The sequence below is a fragment of the Heterodontus francisci genome, chromosome 20 (genome assembly GCF_036365525.1).
Source record: "Heterodontus francisci isolate sHetFra1 chromosome 20, sHetFra1.hap1, whole genome shotgun sequence".
Lineage (NCBI taxonomy): Eukaryota > Metazoa > Chordata > Chondrichthyes > Heterodontiformes > Heterodontidae > Heterodontus > Heterodontus francisci.
Genome location: NC_090390.1, coordinates 82,073,815 through 82,092,624, shown reverse-complemented (window position 1 = coordinate 82,092,624; position 18,810 = coordinate 82,073,815). Strand labels below are relative to the sequence as shown.

The 18,810-nt window shown below is 43.9% G+C and overlaps 1 protein-coding gene across 3 annotated transcripts in view; it reads left to right on the top strand.

Annotated features, from left to right (window-relative positions):
* Positions 1-18,810, top strand: part of zfyve27 (zinc finger, FYVE domain containing 27) — a 186,708-nt gene that overhangs the window by 80,675 nt on the left and 87,223 nt on the right. For 2 of the 3 annotated variants that reach the window (XM_068053128.1, XM_068053127.1), the window contains one exon: positions 1,303-1,447. In XM_068053128.1, the coding sequence (XP_067909229.1) occupies positions 1,303-1,447 (145 nt within the window). Of the gene's footprint in view, positions 1-1,302; positions 1,448-2,838; positions 4,353-18,810 lie in introns of those variants that run through there. The other variant, XM_068053129.1, reaches the window with a different exon arrangement.

Here is an 18,810-nt window from a genome sequence, read left to right as displayed (position 1 = left end):
AATGTGGTTTTAGGTTGTGGGCAATGTTAGCAAGGCAGCATTTATTAATCATCCCTAGTTTCCCTAAGGGCATTAAGTGTTGATGGAGGTAACCTGCTAACACCATGGGTCTGTGCCCATGCAGCTTAATGTAACTCATTAAATTGTCTTTCAACAGCAACTGAAAAACTCTCGTGGATTTGAGTTCCATTTCAAGACTAGGGCTCATAATCTCGGCTGACACTCCACTCTAGTGCCATACAGAGGAAGTGCTGCACTATCAGAGGTTGCTGTCTACCTATACCAAGATCTATTAGAGATTCCATGTCACATTTTGAAGATGGGTTTCCTGTGTCCTGGCCAACATTCCTCCCTGAGGCAAAACCATAATAAATCAATAAACAGCTCACTCAGCTTGTTACTGTTTGTGTGATCTTGCTATAAGCAAAGTAACAGTCACATTTATCTACTGCCTGTGTAATTGCATGTGGAACACCTTGAAACATTTCAAAAACGCATAATCATGTGTTGTAAATGCAAGTCTTTTGTCAACAAGATGTATTTTTATAGCACCTCAGGTAGAAAGACAGCCCAAAGTCGTCATCCAGTTAATGTTCACAAGTTATAGCCTGAAACCACGCACATAACAGTTGTTTCACCATATATGTTTTGGAGGGGGGGGGGGGGGGGGGGGTTTCTAGTGGGGTTGATGCTTCTGTTAAAAAGAAGATATGTTTTCTCATTTAGAAACATCAACAGGCCTTTGGGTTGAGTTGGGAGCCTGGACTCGGTGTACATCTACTTCAGACCAAGTTGTCTTCCGGTTGCTGCTGTGATGTGTTCTGTTACTCAATAATCTCATTCACACCAGATGCAGTTGCTTACTGCAGGTTGCCTAAACCACAGCCCACTTGCTGCCTGAGTGTCCTGGCAGTCCGCCCCTTAACGACTCTCAAATTCAGCCTTACTTTCGCTCATATTTCTTATTTATCGGTTTGTCCTGTTTGAGTTTTTTGGGCCTGGCAGTTTAGAAAGAGCTGTACTTTGTACTTTGGCCTCATTGATGATGAATCCTAAATTGGAACATCAAGACCTCTTAGTATCAGTAACTTGAGATAAGTGCAAATTAATAGGGCCATATGTTTATTTACTCATGGCTCCATGGCAACGCATTAGTGGCTGACATGGACGAAAATCTTGGTAATCAATTGTGAAGGCTACTGGCTTTTTCTCCCAAGTTCTCTTGCTATTTCTTGGATTTAATGGAAACTTGTGGGGCCCTCAGATCTGATGGTTATGATTATTTTGTGTTCCTGTGTTTAGGAGGATGACGATGGTCCCCAGTGCACTGGGGATTACGATCTGACCATGCAGGACAATGGATTTTTTAACAAGAACGAGCCCATCAGGAGCAAAGTCTCCAAGCTGACTGAAAAACTGCGGAAGCGTTATCCCACCAACAACTATGGTAGGTGGAAATCACATTCTCCCAAATTTGACTTAATTTAATCTTGCTGTGTTGGTATTCCATGTGAGAATTAAGGCTGAAAATGAACAAGGATTTTGTGGTAAATTAAGCATTCTAGTGATCTTCTGTGGCATTGGTTGCAGAAAATAACAACTAAATTGTATTTTTGTCTTCCTGTAATGTTTCTCTGTCTGTTCCTCCTCTCTCTCTCAGTCTCTTTCTCGTTCAGTCTTTATGTTGCATCTTAATATTGATGAAGCTGCTACAGTGCCACTTACAAATCTCTGTTCACTTTGGGCACAAATTAAAATTAACTTTACCAATAGATGGCTTTCTATTTTATCTGGAATTTGTCAGTGGGATCTGTTGGAAACTGCGACACTTGGAATGCTAGGGTTGGCTCACTGTTGGATTCTCTGGTCCTGGCAATGGTGCCGAACCCTAGAATGTGGTAGCATGAAAGCTGGGAGTCTAATGCTCTCGCAACACTGGAAGGGTGTTCTGGAGGTGTCACAGCATGGGAACTGGGCAGAAAATCAAGGCTGCACTGTCGTCCAGCCCCCACCCTCTAGTCTCATGAACTTTTCCAACTTGTTGCTATCAGCCGGTGCAAGCTGCCAGATCTCTGTCCTCGTATCTCGGACCCTACAACTGTTCTCTGCACTTCCTCCTGATGCTACTTTGCTCTGGGATTGATTTCTCTTTCTAATCCCGCCAGATCCTGAGAACTCTCCAATGAGCTAAACCCAACTTTCCAATTGCCAGCTCTAAAGAAGGAGCAGGTTCTCTCTTCACAGTGGTGTCAAACTAAAGGGCCTCTGCAGGCCTCTCCACATTCTGGGAGCAGTGCCAATTACTACAAAATCCAGGACCGTCCTCTCAATGCTGTCAAACCCCTAGGGCCTACGCCACATTACTTGCAAACAGAACAGCCAATCTCATATTGCTACTAACCGCAGTATCGCCACACGGTGTACTGCTAGATAGTCACCTAGGGTGCCAAACCTCCGCATCAATACTGCAGTTTGACTGAAATACAGGACCACTTCCTGCTACACCCCACCCAGGAAAGTCAAAACCCCCACTATTGCTGCTAAAACCCATGACTAGCTTTTGCCATCTTGCTGTGGATCCTACACTTGGAAAATGCAAGATAATAGAAACATTGAGTAAATAGAGCCCCTTTCCCCCTCCCCAGGTGCATTTTTGTGCTGTATTCTTTTGCTTTTGAGCTTCATTGAGTGCATGGATGGCAACAGATTTCCGCTGTTTTTGGATTTATGCCTAGGTCCCAGCAGTGGAAGGGCAGCAGTGCCCCTGTTCTGCAAAATACAACTTGGAGTTTTAATAACCTTTTCACATTGTGCACACTGTTCTTTTTATTTTTACAGCTCCCAGTCTTGTTTTCCTGAGAGTTTTGCTAAACGATTTTCATGATGGAGAGTTCTGTCCTGTTACTTGGCACTAAGATGAAAAATGTTATCAGATTACACTCCATTTCAAGAGGAATCTTTACCACTGGCCATCCTTTTCAACTTAAGTGGCTACATGCAGCAGGGGCTGCTGAAGCTGAGCTATAGATGCAGGGAGAGAGAACTTTAATCTACATATAACCCCTCAGTGTCTGACAAAGAAGTGCTTAATGGACAGTATAAAAAGAGCTTCACTTTGAATCTAGCTGCTGCTCTCCTTGAGCTGTGAGTGCTTGATCTGATAGTGCAGCTTTACTCTGTATCTAACCCCTTTTTCTTTTGATTTTTTTTTCTTTTGCTGTACCTTCCCTGGGAGTGTTTGATGGGACAGTGCAGAGTGAGCTTTACTCTATCTAACCCTATCCTGTACCTGCCCTGGGGGTGTTTGATGGGACAGTGTAGAGGGAGCTTCACTCTGTATCTAACCCCGTGCTGTACCTTTCCTGGGAATGTTTAATGGTGTGACGGAAAACCCACATGCCCAATGGAAAACATTAATTTTGTTGTATGAAACTTTGCCTGAGACCTTTTACTGGATATTATTACAAATAACTTTTAAAAAGCAGAAAGAACAGCTAATGATGGTCACATACATCATTTTCAAATGAGAAGCCAAAGGCCAGCTAGGAGACAGAGATGCCTGGTCTCGCTAGAACAATGGGGGTGCTCCCTGATTCAATTAACTAGAACAGTTTTGTCAACACTAGTCGTCAAAAGCCATCGACACCCAATGACTTTGAATGAACCAAATCCACCCTACTAAGTGTGTTTGCACAGCTTGAGAGAAGAACTTTGAATTTCAAAAAACCTTCCAGAACCTTCTGTTTTCAAACAGGTGGTCACGTGACATGCCTGCCTGTGTAACTCTGAGTTTCTGAATTGTGCCTCAGAAGAAAGACAGTAACTGAACTCCAAGGAAGGAACATGTCTATCACTGCCTCCAGCAAAGTCCCACAGATGCCTTGGTGGCTGCTACTAAGCCACAAGACTACATATCCTTACAGGCAACAACCAGGGGACACGGATAAAGCCTCTCTCCTGCCTTCCAGAACCAGAGAAGCAAGCCCGAATTGTGCACATGGCCCAGTAAGGACATCAGGACTTTAACTTCAATTAAGGACACTGAAACTCCATATTTGAATTCCATTTATTACAGACTTTACTTCAACCTTTAGGGTGGCGCAGTGGTTAGCACCGCAGCCTCACAGCTCCAGGGACCCGGGTTCGATTCTGGGTACTGCCTGTGCGGAGTTTGCAAGTTCTCCCTGTGACCGCGTGGGTTTTCGCCGGGTGCTCCGGTTTCCTCCCACAGCCAAAGACTTGCCGGTGATAGGTAAATTGGCCATTGTAAATTGCCCCTAGTGTAGGTAGGGGATATAGGATTGCTGTAGGGTTAGTATAAATGGGTCTATTTGTGTATGTATGTGCTTCTCATATGAATGTGAGTGCGGATGCGTCGTATATTTTAGTAATTTTAACCAGTTTGGAATGATAAGGTTAATAAACTCACATCTTTCTTGTTTAAGCTTAAGAAAACCTGTCTGGGTTCATTTATATTTATAATTGGAGGAACTGCTGAAAATAGAGACGTGTTGTCGAAGCTTTTCGTCTTGCACTCATCAGGACAATCCGCAAGAAGAACCAATGTACAATTTACATTGGTTATTCTTGTGGATTGTTCTGATGAGTGCAAGACGAAAAGCTTTGATAACGTGTCTCTATTTTCAGCAATACTCAAGTTCTGTACTACTAAACAATTAATTAGAGGAACAGTGAGCAAGTGCTCACTGAGGTGGTAAGCTAAATCACTGTGTTAAAAGAATAAACCCTGTTGCGGTCAAACCAGAGAACCGGCGAAAGGGGATCCTAAGACCCCTTCCTCACCTGGTCGTAACAATGGGGACAGTGTAGAGCTTTACTCTGTATCTACCCCATGCTGTACCTGCCATGGGAGTGTTTGGTGGGGACAGTGTAGAGGGAGATTTACTCTGTATCTAACACCGTGCTGTACCTGGCCTGGGAATGTTTGTTGCTGACATTGGGTGCTTGAAATAGAAATCATTTTGCAGTCCTGCGTCTGTTGGAAGATAGATTTCACCAAAAAGCCCCAGAGTGGTTCATCTTTTTCCATGTTTCTTTCTACTGACATTTGGATATTTTTCTTCAACTTGTGCGAATTGGTCACATAATTGGCAAAGGAAGAAAGAAAGACTTGCATTTCTGTAGCACCTTTCATGAGCTCAGGATGTCCCAATGTGCTTTATAGTCAATGTAGTACTTTGGAAGTGTTGGCGCTGTTGTAATATCGAGGGTTGGTAGTTTGAATAGGCTGACCACCTGAAAGAGATCCGAGTTGGGGCAAACTGTCAGACAGAACATATTTGAAAACTGGACAGTAAAAGACCGGAATTGGAGAGATTTGAGGGATAGGACTTCCTGAAAACAAATTTGAGCTGTGTAGGGGCAGTGCAAAAATCATTTTTGAATTGATAGTATCTGTCTTTGGTGTGTTTGAAGTGCAGTAACATAGAGGTTATGTTACTTGATGAGCAATCCAGCAGATGCGAGTTCAAATCTCACTATTCGTTTGAAAATTTCAGTGCATGTTTTTAATACGTCGGGAAATAAAAAGCTGGTAGCAGTAAAAAGGACCAATAAGCCGTCAGATTGCTGTAAAAACTCAACTGGTTCATAAATATCCTTGAAGGAGGGAAACCTGCTGAAGGAAGCTGGTGAAATTCTTCCTTGTGTCCTGGCCAATATTTATTCCTCAACCAACATCACTAAATCAGATTTTCTCATCTTTCTCACATTACTGTTTGTGGGGCTTGCTGTGTGCAAATTGGCTGCTGCATTCCCCTGCATTCCAATGGTAAGCTAAACTTCAAAAGTACTTCATTAGTTATAAAGCTCTTTGGGTAGTCCTGAGGTTGTGAAAGGTGCTATATAAATGCATGTTCTTTCTCTTTTATAATACAAGGACTGTGTAGCTCGGCTAACCGTGCAGAAATCCCGGGAAAATATAGCTTCTATGCAGTGCAGCAGGGACTGCCATTCACTCTTCCTTGAGACCACCATAAATACGGACTGAGCACTCTTTGTTTTATCTGCCTTCCACTCGAAATGAATTGCAGCCTTCAGACAGCAACTGCTTAAAAGAATCATGGGAGCTAGATGTTTTAAACAAGCTGACACACTTGGTAAGAGCGGTTAGAATTATTAATGCTTAAGACAGAGGTGCATACCATTTGAGCCAAGTCAGGCGGTGGCCTGATTGAATCTGGCACCGCCATTTAATCTTGTGAATTAGGCAAAGTGGTTTGACATGAACCAACCCTACAGTCCGCTGTTTCAAATTCACCTAACCTTCTGTGCAGCTTATTGTAGGGTGGAGAGGCATCATGTTCTGTGTTACAAATGTTACTGTCGAGCTGACTCTTGTAACTCAGTGTTGGCTTTGTTTCATCAAATGTCTCCAATCTTCAGCAAATGACAGGAAGCCATTAAATTCAAGCTCTCTGCATTTTGTTCCGTTTCCTAGGATTAAGAAGTTGAGAGGAAAAGATGATCGAAGGGGGCTGTGGTGGAGGAATAGCAGGGGAAAATCTGTGTAATAAACATGAGGCAAAGGTGGCACTGGTTAGTGGGGTCCACTCTACCCTGCATCTTGTGTATTCTTTCAGTACCTAAAGGTTTAGTGTTTATATACTAGCATGTTGCTCCTGTGACTCTATCTACTGACAAAAATGACAATTTCTGCTTTGATAGCGCCATTCTCCTTCAATTCTATCTTTCAGAAGTTAGGACATGAAGTCATTGACGATTCCAAACTCTGCTGTAGAATTGCTGCCCAATTAGCTTGGAAATCATGAGTTATTATGATTGTTGTCAAAAGTTGAGAGGAGATGAAGGGAGAGTGTTATTAAGAGGCCATCTCCCTTGTGTCTCAAGAGCTTTGGAATTTAATACCTTTTACTACCAGCCCAGTCTGTGCTAATCTCAAGTCTGTCAAAGTGCTATGAGACTCAACCTTTGTGTTGTCCTCTCAGTTATCTTTTCCTTGCTTTCACTCTTCCATTCCCACCCATGCTCTTTCTCTCCCAAGGGCACTGGCTTCAGTATTGCTGATCTTGTAGTCAAATGGTTTAACAAGTTATGGATTTATTATACACTGTCATGACTGCAGAATGCTAAGTCTCAAGATTACAATGTCTGGATGAGGAAGCCTCCTTGATTCATTTGACTGCACCCTTTCAGAATACCAACCCCACTGTCTTTCTCTAAACAGCATCCTGCTGTTTCTTAAATAAATCCCGTGTCCTGTTCCGAACCACCCTTCCTAGCAAGACATTTCAACTGCTGCTGAACTTTGTGTGTAAAGAAATCCTTCCTGGCATCTAACCTAAATTTGTCCTTCACATCCCGGAACCTGACACCATGGCGTATCTGACAGTTATTGTTCTTGGCTTACTTTCTGTTTAAACCCCTCGAAGATGGCTGAAGTCATTGTTCACGGCTTGTCCTTTTATCAGCTTTGTTGACTCTCTCAAAAAGGTAGATGTTTGCTTTAAAGCACTGCAGTGGTGTAGGTTGTAGTGATGTGGTCAATCAAGACTTGTCACAACCTTACCAGCCCTTTGGGGACAGACTGGGAGGTGGGAGGGTGCGTGAAATGGCATGGGAAAGCAGGGTGTGACGTGTTCATCATTTTCCCGCCGCCATGGCATCTTGCCAGCGGCCGGGAAGGTGGCAGATGCTCTGCCAAGTATGGGCCTCTTTCTGCCTCTGCTGGCATTTTACCAGTGGCAGGAGCTGTGAGGGGTGTGAGGGCTGCCTGGGGAGACTGTCAGGTAAAACCTGGCAGGCTCAGATTGGGGGGACCTCCTTTTTGGACAATGTTTGTCCACAGAAGGAGCCCTGCCCCCCCCCCCCCCCCCCAAACAGCAATGGTCAACCCTGCAGCAACGGTGCCACCTGCCCTTGCCAACCACCCTTCCACTCACCAGGGCCTCACCCCACTTACCTGGTGGTGAGGGCACACATCATTTGATGTGTGCTCCTCCTCCATGTGCAGCCCCAGCAGTGGCCACCGTTCCTGGTGGTGCTGCTGACTTGCCAGTCCACTGATTGGCCGGAGGCTCTTGGGGAACACAGCCAATTAATTGGCTGCTGCCGACCAGATGCATCCCCGGATCCCGCTGACCGCTAAAGCAAGGTTCCCCCCCCCCCCCCCCCCCCCCCCACCCCCCTCCCCCGGGCTTTCAGGACCTGCGGCGGCTCTGCTGCATTCAGCATGTGGTTTCCACATATTAATATGTGACCTGAAGTTCACAGTTTTCAGTCCTTTAAGCATGTCTGTAAAAAGGTTCTGGGATGAACTGTGCAGTAATGAGTTCTGACTAGCACAAGGCTCTAGATGGAAGACTATCTTTATACAAAAGTAACATTTTATTATCATAGGATCATGGAGCAAAGAAGGAGGCCAATGGACCCATTGTGCCTGTGTCATTTCTCTGAAGGAGTTACCAATTAGTCCTGTTCAAACTGCTTTTGCCCCCACAGCCCTGCAATCTTATTTTTTTTAGGTATTTATCCAATTCCAGTTTAAAAGTTACTAATGAATTTATTTCCACCATCCTATCAAGTAGTGCATTACATATCACAGCAATTTTATTATGGACTGTCAGAGCTCCGAATCATTACGGCTCCACTTCTTATTTGTAGATTGCACCTCAAACAATGCAGGGCTCCCTCAGTACTGTACTGGAGTGTCAGTGTAAGTGGCAGGAGTAGGTCATCGACCTGAAGTGTTGGCTCTGTTTCTCTCTCCATGGATGCTGCCAGACCTGCTGAGTGTTTCCAGCGCTTTCTGTTTTGGTAACTACCCAACCTTGTCTTTCATGTAGTATTACAGCTGCATTTAAATACAGATCCTATTCCAATTGTGCTATAACAGTTTAATCAGAAGCAATAGCACTCTGACCTTGCGCCTCTTTTAGTCCTTGCTTCCTACCTGTTAACTGTTAAAAATGCCTTTGATGTGTAAATCATCTTCAATGTAATACAAAGGACCTGGAATTTTTTTCCTCCCTTAATCTCTTACTGGCTTTACAGCTCACTTAACTGCTCACCTCTGTCCTTTGCTTCATTTTGGTCACGGCACAGCCACACTGCTTCCAGTCCTGAAAGGAGGGAAGGTGCTCTCTCAATGTACTCGCCTGAATGACAGCGCTCCCAGAGCTAATGTTTGACCAATTGCCCTTGAGAAGGTGGTGGTGAGCTGTCTTCTTGAACCACTGCAGTCTATGTGGGGTAGGTATACCAACAGTGCTGTTCGGAAGGGAGTACCAGGATTTTGACCCAGCAACAGTGAAGGAACGGCGATATAGTTCCAAGTCAGGATGGTGTGTGGCTTGGAGGGGAACTTGCAGGTGGTGGTGTTCCCATGCGTCTGCTACCCTTGTCCTAGGTGGTAGAAGTCGCAGGTTTGGAAGGTGCTGTCTAAGGAGTCTTGGTGCGTTGCTGCAGTGCATCTTGTAGATGGTACACACTGCTGCCACTGTGCGTCGGTGGTGGAGGGAGTGAATGTTTGTGGATGAAGTGCCGATCAAGCAGGCTGCTTTGTCCTGGATGGTGTCGAGCTTCTTGAGTGTTGTTGGAGCTGCACTCATCCAGGCAATTGGAGAGTATTCCATCAGACTCCTGACTTGTGCCTTGTAGATTGTGGACAGGCTTTGGGGAGTCAGAACGTGAGTTACTCGCTGCAGGATTCCTAACCTCTGACCTGTTCTTGTAGCCACGGTATTTATAGGGCTTTTCCAGTTCAGTTTCTGGTCAATGGTAGCCCCCAGGTTGGTGATAGTGGGGGATTCAGCGATGGTAATACCATTGAATGTCAAGGGGAGATGGTTAGATTCCCTCTTGTTGGAGATGGTCATTGCCTGGCACTTGCGTGGCACGAATGTTACTTGCCACTTATCAGCCCAAGCCTGGATATTGTCCAGGCCTTGCTGTATTTCTTCATGTTACTTCTGTCCGCCTTCAAATGCCTCTTTAAAACCTGCCCCTTCAACTGCACCCTATTCCCCCTCCTACATTTGCTTGGTTTAGGCACACAACATTGAATCTTCTTGGAATGTTTTGATATGCTAAACGTGCATGCTGTTGTGTAAGAGTACTCTTTTATTTCTGCTTAATTCTGTGTCTAACAACGCAACTTGAATTTATATATAGCCCCTCTTACATGGAAAACTGTCCCAAGGCATTTTAACCAGAGTGCAGTTAGACAAAGAAGGATCTAATAGGATAGATGACTCGAAGCTTGGTTGAAGAGGTTGGTTTTAAGAAGGATATTAAAGGAGGAGAGAAAGGTGAGGTTTAGAGAGGGAATTCCAGAGCTTAGGGTCTAGACAGCTGAAGGCATGGATGCCAATGGTGAGGCGAAGGGAGTGGGAGAGGGATAAGAGGTTAGTGTTGGAGGACTGGAGGAGGTTACAGGGAAGGTTACTTATTAAGTCTTCCATTCTCTTCGGTAAAGCTAATAGCAACTTGAGCCATGATCCCACCTCTGCCAAGGAGCTATCCTGCTCTGTTTGTAATAACCTTTCTAAAACAGCCATGATTTTTGGTAAGGCAGTAGTATTATAAATTTGTGTAATCATGGATGGATAGGGTAGCATGAAGGGCACAGTGAAGGACTCCTCAGTAGAAAACTGACTACACCTGTCTATAATAGTTACGGGTTTGTGCTGGACTCATAGACCACCAGTGCACGACAGGGAGTGTTGCACGGCTGGTGGTGCCATCCTCTGGGTGAGTTGTTGAAACAAGACTCCGTCTGCCTGCTCGTGTGGTTCAGCTGGATGTCAAAGATCCTTTGGCAGTACTCGACGTAGAATTATAGAATGATGCAGCACAGAAGGAAGCCATTGTGCCTGTACCCACTCATAGACAGAACTATCCAATTGGTCCCATTTCGCCTGCTGTTTCCCTATAACCCTGCAAATATTTCCCCTTTAAGTATTTATTCAGTTCCTTTTTTTGCAACTTGCCATTGAATCTGCTTCCACCACCATTTTAATGCATTCCAGTTTGTAACCCCTCATTGTTATTTTGGGGAATTCTCCCAGTGTTCTGGCCAACATTCCTTCATCAAACGTTGGTTGGTATCCTTCCATCTATGAAAGATGATAGACACGTAGCAAACAATCCATTTACTTGGGGTGTCTTCTCTTGTTGCAATTCTGCTGATGGCTGTGAAGGCCAATCCTTGAGAGGCAGGTTCTGCCACAAGTATTGCACGTGAAGCTGCCAAGAGACTCTGTGAGTTGTTGTTTTTGACGTTGGCGCCTGCTGCCAAGCTGCTGTAGCAACTGGTCATCGTGGTAGTGCACACCAGTCCACAGGATGTGTCGCCATTTCCCTCTTTCACCAGCTAGTGATTCCCAGGTGCGATAGTTGACATTTAGGACCTCCATGTCATGCTTGCAAGCATCCGTGAAGCGGAACTTTGGGCGCTCCACTGGTCATCTGACCCCACCCATCTCGCCACGCAGAAGGTCCTTGGGTATGCAGTCGTCTTCCATCCTACGAATGTGTCTGATCTGCCATAGCCACCTCTGATTAGTGCCAACACACTTGGGAGCTCTGCCTTTAAGAGGACTGCCACATTTGTGATTTTTGTCCTGCCAGGATTTATCCATAATGCTCCACAGACAGCAAAGATGGAAATTATTGAACTGTTTTTCCTGGTAACTGTAAGTCGTCCATGTTTCACAGCCATACAGCAAGGTGCTGAGAACACATGCCTTGTAAACTATCAGCTTGGTCCTTACGGTCAGCTTGGTGTTATCCTTTGAGTGTTTCGCAAGTCGGCCAAAGGTGGTAGCTGCTTTTCCTATGTGTGTATCAAGCTCTGCTTCAAAGGACAGATTGTCTGTCACTGTGAACCCAAGGTAGCAGAATTTGCTAACCACTTCCAGTGTCATAGAGTCATCGAGAGATACAGCATTGAAACAGGCCCTTCGGCCCATCGAGTCTGTGCCGACCAACAACCACCCACTTATACTAACCCTACATTAATCCCATATTCCCTACCACATCCACACCATTCTCCTACCACCTACCTACACCAGGGGCAATTTACAATGGCCAATTTACCTATCAACCTGCAAGTCTTTGGCTGTGGGAGGAAACCGGAGCAGCTGGCGGAAACCCACGCGGTCACAGGGAGAACTTGCAAACTCCGCACAGGCAGTACCCAGAACTGAACCTGGATCGCTGGAGCTGTGAGGCTGTGGTGTTACTTAGTGTGATCAGGGGCTGAGATGCAACACCTTGTACCTTGACCACAGTTTTCTTGACACATTGAAAAAAAGGGATTGATCATCCGTCCATGGAATCTTGCCGTGTACAAAATAATTGCCGTGCTTGCCTACATAACAGTCTCCGGAACGTCAAGTTAATTCATTGTTGTATGCAAAGTGTTTGGACACATTTCTGAGAGCTTTGATAAGATGGAAATCTTTCCTTTTTAAACCAGCTGCTCCGATAGTCTATCGAGCAAATTGCTCATTTAGTCTAAAATTGTAAGCGCATCTGAGCTGAGGACTTTGCAATCTCGGATCTAGATTCTGGCTGTCCCAAAATAAGAATATTGAAAAAAGGGGAAAAAATTAAGTGAATATGGAGTGAATTCAGGCAACATTTTTTTTTAAAAGAATCATTACTCCAACTGTTACAAAAATACCTTACAGGATGTAATCAAAAATATCAGTGTCGGGTTCAATTTGAATCTGTAGTTAAGAGTTCAGGTATCACACATGTCAGGAAAAAAAAATCATTGTAATTTTCTCAGTGTTGGGTTTCCATTGATTTCAGTGGGGCAGGCTGCATCAGCTTTTACCTAAGAAAGAAAGATTGGAATAGGCAAGATTAAAAATAAAAACTGTCCAGAGTTGTGCCATATCCATTTTAGGGAAAGTTGGAAGAACAAAATGAGAATACTGCAATTCCTAGTATTCTTAACTATTCCTATAGCTTAGGCACATTCCTTTCCCTTCCTCACGTGCTCCCTACCCCACCCCACTGATATTTCTTCAACATGGGTATATCTTCCCATCTTGCTCGTCTTTCCCCACCCCCGTCCAGTTCCTGCAATTACCTGCCCAACTGCCTATATGGGGTTGCACCTCGGTTGTACAGATACAATTCCAGCACTGTAACCCCATTAGGTGTCAGCCTTGGCTCATTGAATAGCACTTTACCTCTGGTATGGTAGAGTGTTCAAGTCCCATTCCAGAGACTTGAGCACATAATCCAGGCTGACGCTCCCAGTGCAGTAATGAAGGAATGCTACGCTGTCATAGGTTCTGCCTTTCGGATGAGATGCTAAACCAAGGACTCATCTGCCCTCTTGGGTGAATGTAAAAGATCCAAAGGCACTATTCAAAGAATACTCTCCCTGGGGTCAGGGCCAATATTTATCCCTCAACCAGTATCTCAAACCAATCATTTGGTATCAAAAGAGAATGCCAAGCACATTGCAAAATCCTGAGGTCATGAATGGTGCTGTACAAGTGCAAGTCCAGTCGTTTTCTTCCTGCACCTCTAATATCAATGATTTCTCTCTCTCTATTGCAACATTTCTTCTGTTTCTATTTTATTGACTATTATTAGGACTCCTCTTCTCATTCCTCCTAATCTCCAAGTATTTTGTCCTATGCATTAATTCTCACTCCATATCCACCACTGTGATGAAACTTGTTTTTGCCAGCAGCTCTAAACTACAGAACTCCTTACCAAGGAGTGGGTTCCCTTCTTCCTACAACTTGCAGGCTATTAAAAACCAAATCCAGTGGCACCTAATCCCTACTACTTGACTCGCTTTACCTTTCCTGCTCTCTTCCGTCTTTGGTGGTGCCCTGCACTACGAGCCTTGTCCTCCACATAAGAACATAAGAAATAGGAGCTGGATAGGCCATTTGTCCCTTTTGAGCCTGCTCTGCCATTTAATAAGATCACGGCTGATCTTCTACATCAACTTCACCTTTCTATATCCCCATATCCCTTAATTCCCTTAGTTTTTCAACAAATCTGTGACAGTTTACCTATTGTCTGTATGTAAAAGAAACTAGCAGAATATACATTTCCTTACATATATCTCCAAGTCCTTTAATTTTTCAGGTGCTGAAAAATTCATCCAACTTATACCTAGGAAGATGTGTCATGCTGTAGTATTGTAAGATCCATTGACTTTTGTCTAAAAACAACAGGACTGTCCCTCTTTCCCAACCACCTGGCCCACCAACAACAACACCACAGTGAAATCTAATTATTGGAATCTGAAGATTAAATCCACTATTCTGCCCACGCCACAGCTTTGGGGAGTTATTAGAAAGCAGCAGAAGGAATTCCTGGGGATCAGCATTTAGCCCATAAGGAGGCTGTTTTAAAGCAATAACAGAAACTCTTGAGACATTCTTGACCGCGTTCCTAGCCCCATCACTGTATTGATGACTTGAGTCTAATTAATAATTCATATTTCTTACATGGAGTGAGTGCACAAACTAAGCTTGTATTCCCTGGAATTTAGATGGTTAAGGGATGATTTGATTGAAGTTTAAGATAATAAAGGGAACAGGTGGGCAGATAGAGAGAAACTATTCCACTGGTTGATGAGTCTAGGACTAGAGGGGCATAACCTAACAGTTAGAGCCAGACTTTTCAGAAGTGAAATTAGGAAACATTTCTACACACAAAGGATGGTAGAAGTTTGGAACTCTCTCCTGCAAACAGCAATTGATGCTTGATCAATTATTAATTTTAAAGCTGAGGCTGATAGGTTTTTTTTGTTACCCAAAGATTTTAATGGATATGGGGCAAAGATGGTTATACCTTTTGGTTGCAGATCAACCTTGATCTCAAAGGTGGAACAGGCTTGAGGGGCTCCTGTTCCTATCTTCCTAGTCTATACTCGTGCTAATTAATAATTTATACTTGTTTGCATGATCAAATAATTAATACCAATCACTATTCCTTGCTTTACCTCATTGTTTCTCATTGCTTTTCCAGGGATTATGGGCCTTGGCCTTTCACATGGCTATTTTCCCAATTAAAAACAAAACGATTGTTAGCTCTGTAATTGGTATCACATTTTTCACAGGGAAGGCCAGAACACTCCAACATTGGAAAGCATTCCTCTCCCTTGCCCCCTCTCTGATTCCAGCCAAAATAAACCATTGCACAGATCAGGAGTCGTTCTGCAGGTGACCAGGAATTTTAATTCTCTTCTCTCTGGAAGCCTTTCGGTTAATAATTACCAGGCACTTGAAAGCTGAATCACTGGGGAGATTGCTCCAATTAAACCTTTATTTCATTCAAGATAAACATTCCAATAAATCCTTCACTGAACCCACACTCCCAGACAGATCAACACAATTTTATTTTTTTTTCCTTAAAAGGATGGTGTTCAGCTCTGGTAGTGCTGGGATGGGGATGGGTCACTACAGTTGAACCCGGTGTTCCAACATAACTGAGATAAATTAGCCAGCCGTGATTCTATCCCGTGACCATTAACAAAAAGTGCACGTTGTATTCAGTAGTTGAGAGTAGGGTTGCGCTGATGGTTGACTCTGGAAGAGTGTTGGTATGTGTATCCCCATACCCATTACCCACCTTGCCCAAGGTACCTGTTGGTGGAGATTGTGTGTGAGACAAGGTGAAAAAGTATTATGAGTAGATTTGGCAGATGATACTTTTGAACCATCTTAATCACCCTTGATATCACATCAAAATAGCAGAGGGATTTCCCCAAAGTTAATGGGGCTCATGTTGTTGGCAATCATTTCAGAATCATAGACTTTTGCAGCACAGAAAGAGGCTATTCAGCCCATCATGCCTGCGCTACCTCTTTTGAAAGAGCTATCCAGTTAATCCCCTGCCCTAGTTCCGATGTTCCGGGTTCCGATGAAGGGTCACTGACCCGAAACGTTAACTTTGCTTCTCTTTCCACAGATGCTGCCAGACCTGCTGAGTGATTCCAGCATTTCTTGTTTCTACTATCCTTTAGGCAGTGCATTCCAAATCATAATGTGTAAGAAGAATTCTCATCTCCCCACTGATTCTTTTGCAATTATATTAACTCTGTGTCGTTGGATTAGTTTAGTTTAGTTTAGTTTAGTTTAGAGATACTGCACTGAAACAGGCCCTTCGGCCCACCGAGTCTGTGCCGACCATCAGCCACCCATTTATACTAATCCTACACTAATTCCATATTCCTACTACATCCCCACCTGTCCCTATATTTCCCTACCACCTACCTATACTAGGGGCAATTTATAATGGCCAATTAACCTATCAACCAGCAAGTCTTTGGCATGTGGGAGGAAACCGGAGCACCCGGAGGAAACCCACGCAGACACAGGGAGAACTTGCAAACTCCACACAGGCAGTACCCAGAATTGAACCCGGGTCACTGGAGCTGTGAGGCTGCGGTGCTAACCACTGCGCCACTGTGCCGCCCCTGATCGTTCTGCCAGCAGAAGTAATTTCTCCATATCCAAATCCCTTATGAGTTTGAACATCTCTGTTAAATCTCCCCTTAACCACCTCTGCTCTAAGGAGAACAGTCCTAGCTTCTCTACTGTCTCCACATAACTGAAGTCTGTCATTTCTCGTGCCATTCTAGTAAACTTCTGCTGCACCTTCTGCAAGGCCTTGACATCCTTCTTAAAGTGTGGTGCCCAGAATTGGACACACGATTCCAGCAGAGGTCCAACCAGTGATTTATAAAGGTTTAGTGTAACTTCCTTGCTTTGTACCTCTTATTATGCCTATGTCTCTATTAATAAATCTGCCAGTGGTGGAGCAATTAAAATCAAGGATGTGCAAAAGGAAAGAATTGGAGGAACACCGAAATCTCAGAGGATTTTAGGGCTGTACAAGGTTGCAAAGATAGGGAAGGGGTAAGGCCATGGAGAGATTTGAAAACAAGGATGAGAATTTTAAAACTAAGTGTTGCTGGGCAGGGAACCAATGTAGGTCACTGGGCACAGGGGTGATGGGTGTATGGGACTTGATATGAGTTAGGATATGGGTATAGTAGAGTACTGAGAGAGTGCTATTGTCAGAGGTGCCATCTTTTGGATGGGATTATACTGGAGCCCCTGTCTGCCTATTCAGGCGGAAGAAGAGCTGGGGAGTTCCCTTAGTGTCCTGGCTAACACGCATCCTTCAAACTCCATCACCACAAGCAGGTTAACTGGCCATTTATTTTATGTACAACCTCACTGTGTGTGAATCGGTTGCTATGTTTGCCTACATGATAACTGTAACTACTTCAAAAGGAATTTATAGGCTGTGAAATTCTTCGGGTCCTCCTGAGAATGTCTCATCCAAAAGTTCAACAATGCAACACTCTTGCAGTGCTGCATTGAAATGCTAAACTAGTTTAGGTACTTAAATCCTGGAGTGAGGCCTGAACCCACAACCTTCTGACTCTGAGGTGAGTGTGCTACTACATAGCCAAGCTGACACTTAAACAAAGTAAATTAACCAGAGTGTATTACTTTCCCCTCCTTTCCAGAAGAAAATGAAAGCAGTCAGGGTATCGAAAGGAAAGTGTGCAAGAGAGCATGTGTGTGAGAGTGTGTGCATTTTGTACGTTTGTATATTTGTTTGTGGCTGTATAGAAACCTAATGCAGTGAGTACCTTTTGTCCTGCAGCATTGAACTATGAGAAACGTCTCCAACTCTACACTCCTGACTTGTGTTAAGCTTGTACTGTCTCCAGTAGGTTATTGGGCGGGAGTCCATTGAAAATAAACTTAATGGGTTTAACTAGGATATCCTATGTCAATAACTCTCCAATAAATAAACGTCCTCTCCTGAAAGGAGACTGTGTGTGTTGAAGCCGTTCGTGTCTCGGGATTCCAACAGGAAGGGCACAGGGTTGGCTCCAAACCCTTTCCCTGTGAATCCTAATCGAGTAATCCTGTTTCAGAAAATAATTTGAAACATTTGGTAATATCAAAAAGCAAGCTCTTGAGATGGTTAATTCAGAGAGTCTGGGAAAGGACCCGAGAATGAGGCAAAGCCCTTTGTTTTAAAAGGGAATTATTGAGCGATAAGGAAGTCAAATATTTCCAGATAAAAATACAAAAAAGCAATAGTTCCCTTGATTTTAAGATCACCACACAGTCTCCTTTTAATCTTAAGCATATAAATTTCAATACGCTGTAATTCCCAACATCCTGACTACGTTTAGCTGTGGGATGAACATGTCATGCTGACCCAGGGCTGTTTCATTTTGTGGGCAGGACAAGTCCTGGCTTGACTGACTATCTGTGCTGAAAACTAAAATGTACAAGATTGAAAATGTGTCCTTTTTTCCCCCTTTCCTCTTCCTTCTTTCTCTCTCTCTCTATCTCTCTGCACTCTCCAGGTCTGAATTAGAAAGTTGGTAAGTCCTGGCCAATATTTATCCCTCACTAAAACAGATGATCTGGTCATTATCACATTGCTGTTTATGGCAGTTTATTGTGTGTAATTTGGCTGCTTTGTTTTCTACATTACAACAGTGAATGCATTTCAAAAAGTACTTCATTGGCTATGAAGCACTCTCAGACATCCTGAGGTGCAAATTCTTTCTTTTGTGGCCTCTGCCACAAGTCCTAATTGGAATTGTATCCCCCTTCCACTTTAACCCCCACCCCTTTCTAAAGGAGACACCCCAGTCCTCTGACATCAGGCTTTTAAAATCCAGGCTTGGTGGTGTCCCTGTCACTATGTCCTGATTTTCCTCATCTTATTTTAATGTTTTCAGGGTTGGTGGTGTCCTGCACTAAATATCTTGGCCTTTGGTTTCTTGTTATGAAAAGAGAAATGGGTGCA